The sequence below is a fragment of the Rosa rugosa genome, chromosome 4 (genome assembly GCF_958449725.1).
Source record: "Rosa rugosa chromosome 4, drRosRugo1.1, whole genome shotgun sequence".
Lineage (NCBI taxonomy): Eukaryota > Viridiplantae > Streptophyta > Magnoliopsida > Rosales > Rosaceae > Rosa > Rosa rugosa.
In genome coordinates, this window is record NC_084823.1 from 8,551,070 (window position 1) to 8,569,585 (window position 18,516).

General features: G+C 39.9%; 1 protein-coding gene across 2 annotated transcripts; it reads left to right on the forward strand.

Annotated features, from left to right (window-relative positions):
- The first annotated feature begins 9,063 nt into the window (after positions 1-9,063).
- Positions 9,064-17,201, forward strand: LOC133742115 (ubiquitin carboxyl-terminal hydrolase 16). Of its 2 annotated transcripts, XM_062169799.1 has the most exons (12): positions 9,064-9,681; positions 11,049-11,878; positions 11,909-12,495; positions 12,591-12,679; positions 13,764-13,849; positions 13,960-14,122; positions 14,234-14,354; positions 14,498-14,655; positions 15,376-15,460; positions 15,539-15,751; positions 16,236-16,297; positions 16,374-17,201. In XM_062169799.1, exons 1-12 carry the CDS (start codon positions 9,392-9,394, stop codon positions 17,086-17,088), a joined length of 3,399 nt encoding a protein of 1,132 aa, XP_062025783.1. In that variant the 5' UTR covers positions 9,064-9,391; the 3' UTR covers positions 17,089-17,201. The 2 variants fall into 2 exon arrangements, with proteins under 2 accessions (XP_062025783.1, XP_062025782.1); XM_062169798.1 differs by having other exon boundaries at positions 11,049-12,495.
- The last annotated feature ends 1,315 nt before the right edge of the window (positions 17,202-18,516 follow it).

An 18,516-nucleotide genomic window follows, 5' to 3' on the forward strand; every position in this document is an offset into this window, starting at 1 on the left:
GAATTCACAACACTCTGTTCGGCAATCGCATTCTCTGTTTCGGAAGTCACAACACTCTGTTCGGCAGTTGCATTCTCTATTCCAGAATTTCTACTTCAAATTGTTCCTCCAAATTTTCCAAGTCTTCAAAGACATCAAAGTCAATAATAGAACAAGGATTCCCTTCACAACCTTTCTCCCTCTGAAGGGAAGACTGAGAAGCTCTCCTTGAGTAATATGGCTCAGATTCACGGAATGAGACATCAAGAGATATATGTATTGTATTAGTGAGTGGATCATAACATCTGTAGCCCTTCTGAAACTCGGCATAACCTACAAACATACACTTCGTTGCACGGGGATCAAGTTTGCTCCGGTGTGGCTTTGGTATATGAACATAAGCAGTGCACCCAAACACTCGGGGTTCCAAATTAGGCATAGAGGGGATGGTCAAGAGTGTATGAAGCTGTTGATGAGGATTCTGAAACTCAATTACCCGGGAAGGAGTACGATTGATGAGGTATGCGGCTGACTTCACTGCTTCTCCCCAATAAGACCGAGGTACATTCATGCCAAACAATGAAGCCCGAACAACTTCCATCAACTGCCTGTTCTTCCGTTCTGCCAAACCATTCTGTTGAGGAGTATAAGAGTTGGAGGTTTGATGACGAATCCCCTGTGACCGGCAAAATTCAATCATAGGGCCATTCACAAACTCTCCACCATTGTCAGATTGAAACACTCTGATGGATTGTTAATACTGAGTGGTCACCATTTTGTGAAATTCGGTAAACAACCCAAATACTTCACTCTTATTCTTTAGTAATGACACCCACGTCATGCGAGTACAATCATAAATGAATTAAATACTGCTTACTCCCTATACTTATAGGGTTTCATCGTTTCAGTCCCTGACCTTCGAATTTCACCTAAAAAGTCCCTGAACTCCCAATTTCCTCCCAATTGGTCTCTGCCGTCAAATATCCGTCAAAGACTCTGTTATCTTGCTGACGTGGCAGTTGTTTCCCCCCTAAAAAGTCTATTATACCCTCAATTAATTTTTTTTTTCAATTTTTTTTTTCTTTTTCTCTGTTTTTTTTTTCTTTTTCTTTTTTTTTCTTTTTACCCTCTTCTTCTTCCGGCTCTCTCCTCCTTCTTTTCATCTCCTCATCGTGGTTCTAATCCACAGACCTTCAAGATCTGCAAGCTCTATTATTGGCCACATTTGGTAACACCCACAAACCCTTTCAATGATTTCTGCAAGCTAGACACACTCTTCCTACTACCAGGAGAGACCTCCGAATCCAACCTTGAAACTTTCAAAACCAGGCCACCTCCAATCTCACAAAAACCCCCCAACTCTTCACACCATCACACAATCATTCACACCCTAATTCAACAACAATCGGTTCAGAGCCATGAGCGACAAAACTGACACATCCAGACTCGAATCGAACCTCACCTAATCTGCCTTCATGTTGAGAGCCCCGAGCCCTAACGCCGCCGCTACCACCACCATCTCCGCCAATCCCTCAGCCTCCAAAGCCCGAAACGATGACACCCGGCTCGATCGGTTGAAGCTCGCGTTGAAGACCGGCATGTTCGAGGTCAACTCCGACTGGACTTGGGTGCTATTTTCATCAACCACAATCGGCTTAGGTTCAATCTGCCGGATAATTTTGGGAACTCGCTGGTATCTGTCTCTGTCGAATTCGAGGCAGTGAGGAACTTGGATTGTGTGAATAGGGATGCAAATTTGAGAGAGAAAGGCAGAGACTTTTCCAGAGAATAAGAAGAAGAGATAGAGATCGGGGAGGGGGGGAAGGGAGGAGAGAGAGAGACAGCTAATGGAAGGGAGGAGAGAGAGAGACAGCTAATGGCGGCTTCGATCTCGTCCCAAAGATGTTCGACCTTCGAACCCATCTCCACTTCTCTTCGGAACTTCCAGTGGGAATTGAGCGGCGAGGGTGGTGGCGACGTCATCCCAGTTGGTGGCTTTGAGATTGGTGCGGTCGAGAGAGGACCACTTGTCCTTGAAGATGGAGATGAGGGCTTCGGCCTCGTTGTCGATCCAGCACGGCGGCGGGGACTTGAGGAGGATATTGGGGTGTGGGATAAGGAGAGAAGGGAGGGCATAGGTTAGGGGAGGAATGAGGGTTGTGATGGTGGTGGTGGGTGGCGTTGGCGTCGTCGAAGATTTGGAGATGAAGAGAGAACTGAGTTTGTTTTTGGACGAGGAAGAGTGGAAGACGGAGATAACCCAGAGGAGGAGAGAGAGCTGGAAGCAGATAAGGTCAAATGAAAAAAAAAAAAAAAAAAAAAAAAAAAAAAGTAGTGAGGGTATAATAGACATTTCGGTGTGTACAAAATGTCATGTCAGCAATTTAACGGAGAATTTGACAGAAAACTGACGATAAGGACGAATTAGGAGGAAATTGAGAGTTCAGGGACTTTTTAGGTGAAATTCGAAGGTCAGGGACTGAAACGATGAAACCCTATAAGTATAGGGAGTAAACAGTAATTAACTCATCATAAATAAATGTGACATAATATCGAGCTCCAGAAAGAGAAGGAATCTTTGCAGGACCCCAGACATCAGAGTGAATTTTCATAAAAGGAACAGGACTTTTATTAAGACTTGGTGAATATGAAATACGGTGGCTCTTGGCCAGTTCACAAATGTCACAATGGAAATCCAAATCACTGACAACCGAAAACAAATGAGGTTGCAGCTTCTTAAGATAACTAAAAGATAGATGACCTAAACGGCGATGCCATAACCATACTGCTTCCTTTGCATTCTCTACCCCATTAATCTGATTAGCTTGCCCCAAAAGATGCTTCTGGTTTTCTCCAGTCTCTGTCAGATCCAGGTAGTATAATTTTCCCCTTCTAACACCATAACCAAGAATCTGCCGAGTCAGAATGTCCTGAAACACACAGAAAGATGGATAGAAGGTCACAATACATGCAAGTGCTAAAATAATCTGACCAACAGATAGGAGATTATAAGCTAGTGAGGGAACAACAAGGACAGATTCAAGGGTTAAGGTATCAGATACAACAATAGAACCTTCTCCGGTGACCGGAGTTGGAGTACCATCAGCAGTAGAGACAATATTTTGAGAGGAACGTCTAAGGTTTTTCACAAGACTAGGGTCATTGGTCATATGATCAGATGCACCTGTATCAATTATCCATGTATTATTCAAAGTAGCCTTACCCTTCATACCTGACTGCGCTACATTAGCGGAGGCATTGTCGAGATGCTCTTCCTCTGTAGTAGCAATAGCCGCCTTGCCCGTATTCTTTCGTGGTTTCCTGGTGAAGTCCCACCAATCAGGGTAGCCAATCACTTCATAGCACCGCTCCTTGGTATGACCTACTTCCCCACAGACAACACATTTTTTGTTTGCGTATGGGTTTGGTTTGTCATGAGGACGACGTAGAGAAGGACATGAGAAGCCTGGAGGAGGACCTGGTCGGCTTTGAACGGCCATAACAGAAGATTCGGTAGGTACCGAACGCCCCATAGCTTGTTTCTCTAATTGCACCTTGCGAATGTAAGCATAGCTCTGCTCCAAGGAGAATTTAGGCTCCTTGCGTAGGATTTCTCCACGCACCTGATCATACTCTGGGTCAAGTCCACTCAAAAACAAGTGAACACGCATCCGGGACATTGCTGAAGTTTCTTGAACGACAGCTGCAACATTATCATGTTGAGAGGCCACCCTTTGATCAATCTCCTGGAACATTGCCACTAACTCATTGTAGTAGGTCGGAATGGGCCTTCCATTCTGCTTTGCTTCAAAACACTTTTTATTCAACTCAAAGATTCGGGTTTCATCAGAATCATCATAAAAGGTTTTCTCTACAGCTTCCCAAATATCTTTCGCAGTAGGAAGACGAATATACCGGTTCATGAGAGAGGATTCCATGGAGTCAATTAGCCAACTTTTCACCTTTTCATTGTCTGTGGCCCAAGCTTCATACTCTGCAGAATTCATGGCGGGTTCAGCCTTTACTCCGGTCAGATAACCAACCTTCCCTCGTGCTCCAATGCGCATTCGCATAAGAGGAGCCCATATGGTGTAGTTGGATTCATTCAAGACAACACTTGTGGGGAAAGCAGAATTGTCTTGTTGGGTGGTGTAGTGGTGATGGATGATCGGTGAGGCTGACACCATTGTCTTCTCGGGATTTGACTGTTCGCCTTCAATTGCAGGTCCGGCCATGGAGGAATTTGGGGGTTTTTTTTTTTTTCAGGTTTGGTTTTTCTAGGGTTTCAAAAAATTCAGGGATGACTTGATTTTAATGGTGGTGGTACGCAGCGGTTTGTGGTGTGCTTTGGGATTCAGGATTCAAAGGATGCAGGCAAGTTCAAATGATTGAACCTGCTCTGATACCAAGTAGAAAAGAATACTTTGATTTAGGGTTTTCAATAATGATTCTATTCATCCCACAAAGGGGTATATATACAAGGACAAGAGGAGTAGTCTAACCCTAATAGGAAACAATCATTCCTATAATTACATGATAACCTAAATAAATAAGAATCATAATTACATAAGATTTACAGCTATTCTACACGAGTGACCGGTTCGATCTATTTCTTTATCTCCCCGTGAATCGTATGTTTGTAACAACAGGGATAGAATTTTCTCAATTCCAATCGACTAGGCGTATTTTGTCGATCCTTTTGAGTAATATATCTGGAAATGCCCGTTGATTCCTTATTTGCTGGGAGGAAGATGAAAACTCCCAAAAAACTGTTTCTGAGAATTACGATTTTCAAATGAGTTTGCCAATCCTAGAACTCAAATAGCTATGTTGTTCCGGCCAAATGAGCATCTCATTAGTCTTCTAGGCTGAAGCTACCAAAACAAAACCAGAGTCCAAGTCTTAGATTTCCTAAGCCAGATAATTAAGCACAAAGAGCTAAATGGGTACTGGTACAACAATTTCAGAATGCCTATATAAAGAAAAGTGATGAACTTGGGCACAGAACCAAGACCCGCGTAGCTTCAACGAGCAACGCCGGCGATGAGACAAGAAGTAGCGACGAAAGGCTCTTGTACGACGAACATCTTGAGCTTCTCCATCACCCCCATCTGTGTTCTGTTCTTGTTTGTGTGTCTTGTCTGCGTCTCTGAACTCAAAAGCTACTGTTTCTGAGAATTGAGAATCGAAGGATGAGAGAGAGTAATTTTTATTTCTCTCGTCTTCCTCCACACAAGCTCTGCATGTGCAAGTATTTTTTTTTTTTTTTTCAGAAAGAAAAAAAGATAATTGATTAAAACAGTTATTGTAGAGAGAAGTTAGTGGGAGACAAAAGTGGGTTGTGGGAATTTTTTTGTTTATTTTTTTAATAAAAATATAATTTGTAATTTTCAGAATTGCCCTTGTGATTTAATTAATTCTCAAAGTTTTTTAACATTTCAGGGTTATTTCTGTCAAAGTTTTTAGTTTTGGCTAACAAAGCCTCTTCTCTTAATAATAGTATAGATAAATATTATTAGTTTATTATAATAGATTATTAAAAAGTTAACCATAGTTATGTTGTGTAACACGTGGTGAAATTTTATGGGATGGTGGTAATACCACCCTAACCAAAGATGGTGAGCAAATTTGAATCCATAAAAATATAGAAGAGAATGCGGAAAATATGGAAGAGATTGAGAGTGCACATGGATACCTACCATCAATTTTTTCAACCTCGGGCTATAACTGATATCATTTAATTTGAATAAATGTAACTAAATGACTAAAATGCAACGATCTTGCCCTAATATATAGTGTGTAAGTGCTTCAAGCCGAGTGCACGATATCTTTTGGTCAAAGCTAAGTATAGCTAACGAACTAATCTTTTTCTTCTTCTCGACCTAGCTCTGCTAAGGTTTGAGGCGGCGGCGTCTCCTTTGAGATCGGTCTTCCCTGTATCTACTCCACTTCAATGGAGTCATTCACGGGCTTTGGTCCGTCTCTTGCCATTCTTCCTGCCTTCTGCTATGGGGTGGTTTGCCGGGATTTTGGCCGATTGAGGGTCGGAGACTCGGGGACGAAGGTTCTGAGTTCTGGCCTTGAAGGAGTGCAAGGCCAATCATGGTATTCGGCGGTCGCTCACGGTGGTGTTTTGGCTGATGGTGACGATGGCTGGTCTTCACGTTCGACTGTTGGGGGTTTATGGGTTCATGGTGATTCTGGCCTCTGCTCTTATTTGTGCAGGTTAATTCATACTCTCTCTTCGACTTCTCCAAGTCGATGGTGGGCTGGGGATCAAGGATCGAGCCGACGGTGGTGGTGGACTGGCCATCAGGGATCACGATGGCGGATCTGCAGAAGGTTCCAGATCCGGGTGGTTTTGGCACATGGGTCTAGATCTGGGATCCGGGTGGAGATTGGGCTTGGTATATGGCCCACTATCTTTGGTGGGCTGCACTTATGGTACCTGTTCGTGAAAGATCGTCTGCCAACATGGCCATGTTCTGACACCCTTGGCCAGCTTCGATCTTTAGGTGGGAGAGTGTCTTCATTCCGGTGCCAAATTGATTTTTGTCAAATTGTGCGTTGGAGTTCGATGGGTAGTCAAACCACCGACTACTCAATTCACTACACGGCTGCAATCCGTAGTGTAAAATCAGCGTTGCGTTTCGACGCTGCTGCTCTTGCATTTTTAATTCTTTGTATTTCAGAGGCAATTTTTGCATCTTTTCCTTTCGCATTGTTTATTTTCTTTTTTATGCCTATTGGTATGGTATCGTTGTAACCTTTCAATTTCAATAAAGGGTTGACCTCATTTTACTCAAAAAAAATAAAGTATAGCTAACTAATTAAGGCTAAAAGTACCTTGTCTGCTCTAGGTAGGCGGCGAGTTCTTTGCTTCGTCAAATGGTCGCTACCTCCTAGTGGCAGGGTGAGACTAAGTGTCACTGGATATATTTTTCAGTGGCAACATGGTGGGAAAGCTGTGATTATGGAAATTATGCTATGCTGTATTCGAGTTGCAGATCGAGTAATCTTTCCGTTGTGTCACCGTTGCGAAGCAAATAGAGCCGTCTGGAGCGCGTTCTTTGCTAGTATGTGCCTGTTTGAATACAAGTGTTTAGTAGAGTTTCATGATATTATTTTAGGATGTACTCTAAGTGTCTATTGTAATCAGGGGTTTAGGCTCAATGTCCCCCCCCCTCCCCTTGTATTTGACTGTTTCATTAATCAAGGCTTGAGGGCAGCCGCACCAGCCCTTTATTAAAAAAAAAAAAAAGGCTAAAAGTTTTTTTTATTTTCTCTTTCTGATAATAATTTTCCAAAGAAATATGGCTCAAAAGGTCGTCTATGTGTGACATATATTCCTAATAGCACACTTCGAGAATGTTGAATTCTAATGTTGAAGGGATAAGATTAAGTTCACTTATTGAGACTATAGACTAGTCTTATTATATAATACACATATAAATGTAGAATAATCAAAACCTGGTACCTTAGCTTGTAGCAACAGAACGCATTTCACAACATATAATTGCTTAGATTTTGGGGCACCAATAATTCTTTGCTTGTAATAAGTGTACTATATTTGATTCTTTTCCATGTCATATTCCATTATAGTCTTTTCAGCTAATTTTGTATTCCCAAAACACGACATCTCTCGTTGAGAAAAAATTACCACTCAAAAAGAAAAATGAGATATTCCATTCGTTTTAGTCAATCCTCCATTATTTTCTATGAATTTCTCATTTCTTATCTTATTAATATCTCGCCGGTTGTTGAAGCTTTCAGTCCAAATGGTGGAACTCGAGCAAATACCATAGAAAATTTTGCATACATATTTGACCCAGACACACACGCCCATTCATTATTCTATGTTTTCTTGGACCACGCCTAATGTAATCCTAGTCACCTTTGCAACAATACAATAGTTGGGTATTTAATTATTTAATTTAACCGACCTAATATTGAAAAATAAACTAAAAACTAATATTGGGCTATTGGCATTAGTTTTATGATTATGTTGCATTCTTATGTTTTTTGTCAAAATTAGAAATGGCTTCTCATCACAATCAAAAGCTATATTAGTTAAAGAGTAACTTTAGTTATGTCACAAGGTATAGCCACTAATATTATGAGAGGGGCCAAAATTTGATTCAGGGGTTGCCAAATTGCAATAGTAATTCATGACTTGGACGCGGCAAAAAAAAGAAGAAGGTATTTTCTAGTAACTTGACCTAAAATAATGCTAGACTAGAGAATGGAAATTTTGAAATAAAGAAAGAACATGACAAAAATAAATAGTTGGATCCCAACTCTTGATAGTGATGTATAGAAATTGAGATTTTCGATTATTGGACAAAATTATATAAGATAGTGACAAAATTGTACTAAAATGATCTTAAATCAAAATGTTGCTATTTCCGAAACTACAAAACTATTTTTCATTATATTTGGACAACATCTCCGCTATTGCCTAGGGTAAACTCCAAAAGGTAAAAGTTAAAAGCTTGTAAGTATATCTCGACATCTCCATCAAGTCGGTAGAGTTGATGCATTAGGTAAATTTATAAATTTCATACCAATACGTAACTGAACTCAAAACTAAACTTATAAATTTACAACTCATTGTACACGTATCATTATCATATATGCACCTTAAATCTTGTCTATTTCTAGTTTTCCACCGATTTATACCTAGCAAGGCAGTTACTTGTGGAACTTCCAATCCCATAAATGTGGATTTTCCCCTCTCCAAAATATGACAAAATCCCAAAATGGTGAGTAAACCATCATCATCCACCAACAACCCATCTCCACCGTCCATCTCCCCCCTCTTTGACTCTCCTTCACATATGACACCACGCATCCCTCCAAAGCCCAGCTCAAACTGGACCATCGTCCGGTCCGAACCGGACCCCTCCAACCGGAATATTTCAAAAAAAAGCAAAGAATTCACGTTTCTCGATGCTGCGAAATTCCTTCATTAATTTTCTCACCGAACCACACAAAATATAAATATTAATATTTAATTAATCCTTAAATTCAATTTAATATTCCCGATTACCTCTCCTTCTCTCTCTCTCTCACATCTTACAAGCCTTAAAATCTGAAACGATTTCTTCATTATTGTCCGAATCCCCCAAAAAAAAAAAAAGGAAATTAAAAAAAAAAAAACCGTCACGAAAAGAAGAGCTCCTCAACGGCCACACAAGCACTACTCTCCAAGCAAACCAACCCCATTTTCGTCATTCTCCATTTCTCCGATTTCCCTCACCGGAATTTCTCTCTGCAATTTCGCAACCGCCTCCGTCCCTTTCCGACCGACTCCGATTGGCTCCGCAGGCTCAATTTTTGCTAAATCTATGTCCGATTGGAGCCTAGGGTTTGGGGCTCTGTTTGGATGCGCGTGTTATTCAGCCGAGGATAAATGCATGTATCGGTGGATCTAGGGTTTCGGAGCCTGGTGGTGGTGGCCTGCATCCTGCTGCCGGTGATCGGATTCTTCGTCGCTCGCCACAAATGGCGCGTCGCCGCTGCCAGAAGTCAGGAGATCAAGAGGCTGTTGGTGTTGGCATCACAGGAAGCTGCTAGAGCCGAGTTTGAGGTCACTACTGGTTACGACGTCGTTTTTGCTCCGGAGAAGAGGGATTCGTATTGCGCCGTCTGCTACTGCCCCACCACCACCCGCTGTGCCCGCTGCAAGGCCGTCCGGTACTGGTACGTGATTCTGTGATTTCTGTTCTTCCTGGATTTTGGTCATTTTGAGTTCGTCAAATTTGAAATTTCAATTCTATGAATTGGCGTGGTATTGTTCTGTATAGTTACATTTTATATCTGTGTATGCGCTGGATTTTTTGAAATGCGACGCCCACTTTTTTGATCTGTTGTGCTCGAATGAGGTTAAGCGGTGGAGAAGATTGGATTGGGAATTCTCTTTTGTCTGATGGTGAATTTGATTCTGTCTTTCAATTCCTTGGAAAATCTAAAATATTAGGAAGCTATTTAGAGATTACTGAGAGTAAATTTTTTCTGTGTTCCTTCTTTTCACGATAGTCCGGTGCTCTGATTGAAGAAATGCACTATATACAAAACTGAACATAAAATAGCCTTTTGGTGTCATATTTGGGATATGGGGAGTTTTAGACGGTCGAGCAGAGCCTACTAATTGAGAGATTTTGTTGAAACTTTTTCACATCTATTAACACCAGAGAGAAATTAAGGCTTTAGCACAGAATCAAAAATGTCCTTGTAGCCAACCCCCAATTAATTTGATCAGAAATTTTGTGGAGTTGTTTAATGTTAACTTTGTTTTCTAGTTAAGCTATCCATTGATGCACAATGCTATGATTCCCAATGCTGAAGATGGTAATACATACATACTTGTTTGTTAATTGTTATGATTCTGGTAGGTGTTCATAGAGCTTATCAAATGATGGACTAGGCTTAAAATTGTATTGCTAGTATTATTCAACGACTATCCTATTTGTTCATATAGAGACTGTTCAAGCTTTAGTGCTTCAAATTTCTTGTTTCTACACCCTTACCAGTTGATTGCATGGCGAGCTACACTCTCGGTCCTTGGAGTTTAGGCTTAATACTGTCTAAGCCGCTGTGGTTCTAATTTCCACAAATTTATAGCTATAGTTTGCTTTTATCATTATAGGATCCAAAGATAAACCAACTCCTGTTGCTTGACAAAAAATGATCACAAGTGAACAAGTATACCATTCATTATAGCCTAATTCCACTTTTACGTCATATTGGTTCTACATTGGTGAAATTGGAGCAAAATTAAATTTTCTGTAAACCAAAGTGAGGGACATGTAAATTTTCGACTGCATTGGCAACCTTAACAGGCTATAATGTTCTAAACTTTTTAAGCTAGAGGATTAAACTATAAGTTTAAACTAAAAATAATATTATAATGTCACTCATTTGTTCTACTGTAGGTTCATCAGACACACAAACACACACACACTCACTCCTCTTCATATTATGCTCTCTCTCTCTCTCTCTCATAGGCTTTTATAATAGGTATAATATTTTACAAGATTGATGTGTGACACCTGCATCAAATGTTTCAGTTCTGGGAAATGTCAAATTGTTCACTGGCGACAAGGTCACAGGTATAATTGCCAGCCTGCACGCATAGTTGATACAAATGTTGATGGGGAAAATGATGAAGGCCTGAAGGTGACCAAGAAAAATCTTGAAACTAATGCTGACAAGTTTGAAGCTAGGCAGTCAACTGAAAAATTCTCTGAGGAACCTGCAGTTCCTAATCCTGGTTGCCCTCCCGAGGTTCAGTGTGTAAAGGATGATGATAGTGAAGATGAATATCTTGCCGATAGGAAAGATACAAATTCTCCTTCTGGATCATCAGCTACCTCTTTTTCTGGATTTTCCACTTCTACAAACAGTAGTGGATCTTCAGACGATGTTTCTGTCAGTGAAAGTGTTAGTTCATTTGAACCTGACAGAGCAGATGCGCACCAATCTGCTAATGATACCCTTGACATGCTGCAGACTTCCTTTAATCTGGAGCAAATCGATCAATCTAGGCCATTATCCCCAAAGTTTGCTAGCTTGGTTGATTCTGTTGATGGATTTGCAAAACCAAGTAAGTCAAATCAGGTTAAACCTAGTTGCAATAATGGAGAGACTGAGCAGATATCAAACACTTGTTCAGGTGTGAACCATAATGGCACGAGGGAGGGTCCAGCTACCGAGTCTTGTACAGCATCTTCTGATTTCTGGGGAAGAGCTCTCGATTCTTTTGAGTCTGAGAGTGATGATCATGTGTCCGGTTCCTGTGTAGCTAGTAAAAGCAAGATTGCTCCTTCTGGATCCTCCTTACACATTTCATTTGATTCATCCACTGCTCTGCCCCAGCATACAGTAGACTCTGAGTCAAGTGGCAGTATATTGGATGATGCTCTTCCAGATTCTTCAGGGCCCAATAAGTCTGTATTTGGGGCTGAGTTATTGGTGAAGACTAGTGGAGATGTTTCAAAGGTCAGGAACTCCCCATCCCTGAACTTTGATGGGTTGAATAATGATGATGGTGGACCTAGCAGTGATTCACATGCCTTCAACTTCAGAGAAACTAAATCCATGCCATTCTCCTCTTCTTATGATCATAAATCTCTTAGCAGTAAAAGAGTTTCAAGTACAGATGCTTTGCATTCTAGTAGAGTGGTGCCTACAAGTTCAGAAAGGTTGAATCATAATGTTAATAACTGCAGTAGAACTTTGAAGTCTAGAGAAGCTGATTGTCAGTCATCCACTGTTTCTGATGCTTGTCTTGCATCTGGTGGTAGAGGCTCCTCGGTACCAAGTGTAAAATCTGGAAATGGTTATTCTGTTGAGACTAGTGATACTGTTTCATCTCAGGTTACAAAATCTTCAAATGATAAGACTGGCTCGAAGGCCTCTGTATTTAAAGTTTTCGATCAGTTTAGAGGACCTAAAATTTCAAAGCACTATCCTTTGGGAGTTGGGAGTGAAATTGCGGGAAAACATGCTGAGAAGGTTTTACATTTTATCCTATAATTATGAATATACACCTTTAATATTCAAACTGTCTTGCAGTATATTGTAGCTAATTATCTGTCTTGTGTTTGCAGGAGCTCTTTCCGTATGAAGTATTTGTCAAGCTTTACAATTGGAACAAGGTGGAATTGCAACCTTCTGGCCTTACAAATTGTGGTAACAGGTAACTGCATCTGCTATTTAGTTCTGTGGACATGTTTGAAAAAGAGTAGAACATGCATGCTAGTTCTGTGGATATGTTCTTTTTTTTTTTTCTGGAAAACAGGCGACGCCTAGGCAGGCATGCCCTCAGCCGAATGCGTAACTTGAGTAGCTATATGACTGGGTAGATCTTTTTGAAGTCTCATCTATTAACTATGTGTGGATACAAATCATTACTTGTCTTGTTGCATAGTAGTCAGTATCACTAAGTGTTATATGTATGGTCTAATACCATCCACTAGTCTTCTGTGCCAGAGTTGTGAATGGCCCAGATACTGTATGATAACGACATTATTTACTGAATTTGGCAAGATTGCTATGTGTGTGAACTGTATTAACTGGTTGTTTATTTATTGAAAAATGGCCCATCTTTTGCAAATAAGACTTCTGCAAGTATTTATAGGAACGTGGCATACATAAGAAAGTTGGGTTGTTCTGCAACCACCCGAAAACTATCTTAATTTATGTTGTAATGATATATTAGGTATTGGAGGACATCAAATTTCTGTGTTGTTGAGTTTGTGTTTTCCCCCCCTTCCCAGAAAAAAGATTTAACAACAAACACTTGGCACAAGTTTACAACCATTGTATTTTCCCTTGCATGTTCACTGATTGGCAAGGCACATGAGCATATACTGAGATCTAGTTTGGTTTTATGATTGAGTGATTACATATCTTGAAGCATTCTATATGAGCATGTGTAAATGAAGCATGCCTTGACGTATATGCGTGCTCATGTGCATGTTTATGGGTCCAGTAGTGTCTTTCTAATTGGTGGGCTATCAGAAAAGGAACTGCTCGCTAGGAGTATTCTCTACTGAGTTATCACGTTATGCAATTCATCCTTGACTGATATCCTTTAATGAGTCTTATAATATAAAGTATAAACCCAGTTTGTCAAGGTTTATCTAATAGATAGATTATTGAGTGGTATATAAACTTCTTATATGTAGATCCTAAGTTGATTTGTTTCTCTTGTTGGTTTCCTTGTTTGTTGTATTTTTGTCAATTCCCTTTCTAACAGGATCTTTATTCCTATTGTGCAGCTGCTATGCCAATGCAGTCCTCCAATGCTTGGCATTTACTCCGCCTCTGACTGCTTATTTGCTTCAGGGACTCCATTCTAAATCTTGTATGTTTTCAAGCATGCTCTCCATTATGGATTTTATTGAGCTTTTATTTAGTATGCCACTAGCTGTTTGTATTATGCAAAGTTCATTGATGAGTCTTACTCCTTGTCAGGTGCAAAGAAGGAATGGTGTTTCATGTGTGAGTTTGAATGTCTAATTTTGAAGGCAAAGGAAGGGAAGTCTCCACTGTCTCCTATTGGAATACTTTCCCAGTTAAGAAATATCGGAAGTCAACTTGGTAATGGGAGAGAAGAAGATGCTCATGAATTTCTAAGGTGTGCTAGCTCTCTATGTATCTGGAGCCTATAGCCAAGTCTTTGCATTAGTCAAACTAGTACTTTTCTTCCATCAAAACATTGTTTTTAATTCATGAGTTGTATTCACAGATATGCTATTGACACAATGCAATCCGTTTGCCTTATGGAAGCTGGGGTTAATGCTTCGCGGTCTTTGAAAGAGGAAACAACTTTAATAGGCCTTACCTTTGGAGGCTACCTTCGATCGAAGGTAATGTATAGTATTACCTACCATGATTACAAATTTTACAACCAAGGAAGCTCCTGTTGTATTTGGTCTGAGTTTGGATGCTGTTTGATTGTTCCCATGCAATTGTTAATGGAAAATACTTAAATAATATTTTATGGCCTCAGATAAAATGCACAAGGTGCCAAGGCAAGTCTGAGCGGCAAGAAAGAATGATGGATCTTACTGTTGAAATCGAGGGCGACATAGGAACCCTGGAAGAGGCTCTTCGGCAATTTACTGGCACTGAGGTCTTAGATGGTGAAAATAAATACCAATGTAGCAGGTTAGATGTGTTTCTTAAAGCTTTTGAGAGTACCTATTTTCTATATGTAACATATTTATTTTCTCCAAAAAAGAAAAAGAAAAAAGAAGAACAAAATAGAATAGCTATATGTTAAGTGTGCTGATGAGGCTATAACTGTTAAGTCCTTCTGCCGATGCATTAGATAATTAGAAAATGTAAATCGCCTTTGACAATCATTTTGCTTTACTTTTCATTTTTCTACTTAGAGATAGAGGATATATATTGGAGAAAGGAGAGAGAATGTGTACTCAATGGTACATAGATGAAAACAAAAAACAATATCTTAAGATGAGATGCCAGGGAAAGTATTCCTTTACACCTAAGAGATCAAAAGTTTGTTCTATAAATGTAGTTTAAATCATGCTAGACTCTCTTTCTTGTGCCGTGATGCTTGTCTCACATACACTTTCAGTGTGTGCAAGGTTAGCAAAATAATCTCACATTATTTTAGTAGTGCAGCATAATGAATCGTGAAAGACAAAATTTTGAGATAGTTACAAAGAATTTTGAATGGTTAACTCGTATTAATTTTTTTTATTCCCCTCTTTACCCATTTTGTAATCTGCCTCTGGATTGCTCGTTGATATTCCCTAAAAGTTTGGATAACTATTGATACCTTATTGGAGTTGCTATCTGTATGAAATCATTGGCTTTGACATGCACCAACTTAAATGTTTTACATTGTTATATGAATCACAGATGCAAATCTTATGAGAAGGCCAAAAAGAAGTTGACAATACTGGAAGCTCCCAATGTCCTTACTATTGCATTGAAGCGATTTCAGGTAATTGATTCTTACTAAATGGTGTTTTAGAGTTTACGTATTTTCTCATATTTATTGTTTTTATTTTTCCTCAAACAGTCAGGGAAATTTGGGAAGATCAATAAGCCTGTACGGTTTCCTGAAATTCTGGACTTGGCGCCTTACATGAGTGGTACAAGTGATAAATCACCCATATACAAGCTTTATGGGGTGGTTGTTCACTTGGATGTCATGAATGCCGCATTTTCTGGTCATTATGTGTGCTATGTTAAGAACTTGCAGAACAAGTGGTTCAAGATTGATGATAGCACGGTATGTTCATAGAAAAATTGTTGTTTTTATTAGGGTTGCAACTTCATTCTCATTTTCTTAAGCTTGTTATCGAGGCTGTCTACTGTAAGTCTTGAGCTTATCTGAGTACTTTACTGATTAGTGGTGCTTCTCAACAATATGTAGGATAGCAATGCATTTAATTTTAGGAATTCCCAGCTATGATGCATTTGCCTTACTAATTACGTCTATGCACATCAATATATATGTGGCTACTACATTTTTGTTTTACTCAAGGAAAATGTATTTAACACAGACAAGCATACAGGCTTCAGAGTGTTTTAAGTTTTGGTACTCATTTAGCCCTAAGGACTATAAAGTGTATATACTGGTCCATTTAGCCCTGTTTCATGTATCATGTTTCGGTGTCCTATTATTTGTTTTTTTTAATCTATTTAATGCATAACCAGAATATTCTAGTAATTTCATATCCAGTATAAATAATTTGTCGGCTATGGTTGGACAGGTAACTGCTGTGGAACTTGAAAATGTCTTGGCGAAAGGGGCGTACATGCTTCTTTATTCAAGGTGATGTCTGGACCTCTTTGGTTCTATAACTTTTCTAGTTTTCATTGTTTCAGCTTTTGACTAAACTACCATGCAGGTGTTCGGCAAGAGCCCCAAGATTAATAAGGAACAGAATAATATCTTCTGATCCCAAACATAGAGCCATTCCTGCATGGATCAGTGGAAAGAGTACCAATTTGAAATCAAAGTCCTTTTCCACACATCCAAGTGGTGCTCAATTCCCCACTTCTAATCCTCCAGAGAATTCTACCAGTTATCCGCCATTGCAAAGGATTTCGGAAGAGGACTCATCAAGTGACAATTCTTCCCTTATCAGCGGCCGCTCTGATGGAGGTTCTTCTAGTACTGATAGCACTAGGTATTCTACCAGCACCGATGACTTCTCCGATTATTTATTCGGTGATTCAGGACGTGGGTGGAATAGCCCTTGGGGAAATTTTTCGGATTCTGACACTTCTTCCTCATCCTCTTCCTCACCCTTGAGTTCGAAGCACTCGCCGCTCTCTGATTCAAACCGGTACGCTTCAAGTTCCAGCAAAACCACTGGTCTTTGGGATGGTCGACCTATTGGGGATAGGCGCGGGTTTGCAGATTCAGATGGCAAAGTGAGTGGTCCTTTTTTGAATTCTGACATCACTAAACAGTGTAGAAAGGTAGCTAGTAGTAGTAGTAGTAGCAGCAGCAGCAGCAGCAGTAGATATGGGGAAACTGACTCTGAGAGATTAGGACTTGATTCTTTAAGCGATGTAAAATTTAGAAAATCAAATTGCGAAAGAACAGCAGACTTTTGATTATCACAGTTAGGAAGCGGTAAAAAGAAGGTTGAGAGGGGCTTTGTATGTAATGTACCCGTTACCATTAGCTGGTTTAATTTATAGAAATCGGCCACCATTTTGTGCAGTTACCCTACCGCCTATAAGTCTCAAGTCAAATATGTTTAACAATACAACCAGGGAAGACAATGTATAATTCTCGTGCTCTCCCCAGAATTCTGTTGCCTACACTGGGTCAATGTTAGATTTTGGGCTTTTTCTTGCTTCTGGAATTTGGCAGAGTTGATATTTTTTTCCTTTCAACCGTCCTGGCCAACCCTCCTTCAGTCGCAGCTGCTTCACTTCTTTTTTCAGTTTTTTCCTCAGCACCCCTTGTAAACTAGCTACAGGTTCACAACTCACCGGCACCGCGGGTCTGCGGCTTAACTTGATGATAAGAACTGTTCTTACATCATAACCGTCATGGCTCAAGAATTGGTCGTGAGAATCTTTTCATCACTAATAAAAATTTGAAATGGGAAGTTTATATGGATTTGTTTTGGTGGGAAAACTCTAAAGTCGGGAACCGTTGAATTAGCACATTTTGTGAGGTAGACCGCAAAAAATAACTACTCTAACGACTCGACTCTAAAGTTTTAATACTCCGGAGCACTATAGATCTTTCAGTTTTAGTGGTTGAAATTTCTAATGGAGCTGAAAGAAAAAAGGGAAGGCCGACCAAAAATAGAAAGTGAACCGTGGGGGGTGTAGGGTTAGGAGTAGGCGCCAAATAAAGAGGTGTTGCGTTGCTGACCGAAATAAATGGCACAGAAGGTCAATCACGGCAAAGAGAAGAGTACGAAAGAAGAGAAGACAAAAGAAACAAAAGGAAGCAGAAGCAATGAATATTGCGGAGGGGGTCCAGCCCAGAGACAAAACCAACCCATACCCGGCGGCCATGATCCGTAAACCCATTATTATCCACATGGTCCACGTCGTTTTCAGGTTTTCAACTTAGACGATCAAACCAAAAACGACACGGAAAGACGGTCAGCACCACCGTACACGTGTACTCTGTCATTGATGCCTTGCCTTGACCTTAATTAGAGGAGATGTACCCGAACATAAACGCTGTACATAGAAAGAGACAGCACCACCACCTTGCACATAATTCCCCAGCCAAGCATGTGATGAGAAATGTGGAATGCATATACAAAGAACTTGCAACAGAAAAATCTAATTTAGTGAAATAAGAAGAAAAAAAAAAAAAACTATATAAATTTATCATGTCATTTCACTCTTCTAAAATTTCACACAAAGTTAAAAAAAATTATTTCGAACAACAGTGTCATTTTATTGATTTAAAATTTTAGCATCATCTAACAGTTAACAAGATATCATTGAATTTGATGTGTAAAACTTGTGCAATAGTATGACTTTGGTCCCTTTTTTCAAATCTGGGATGCT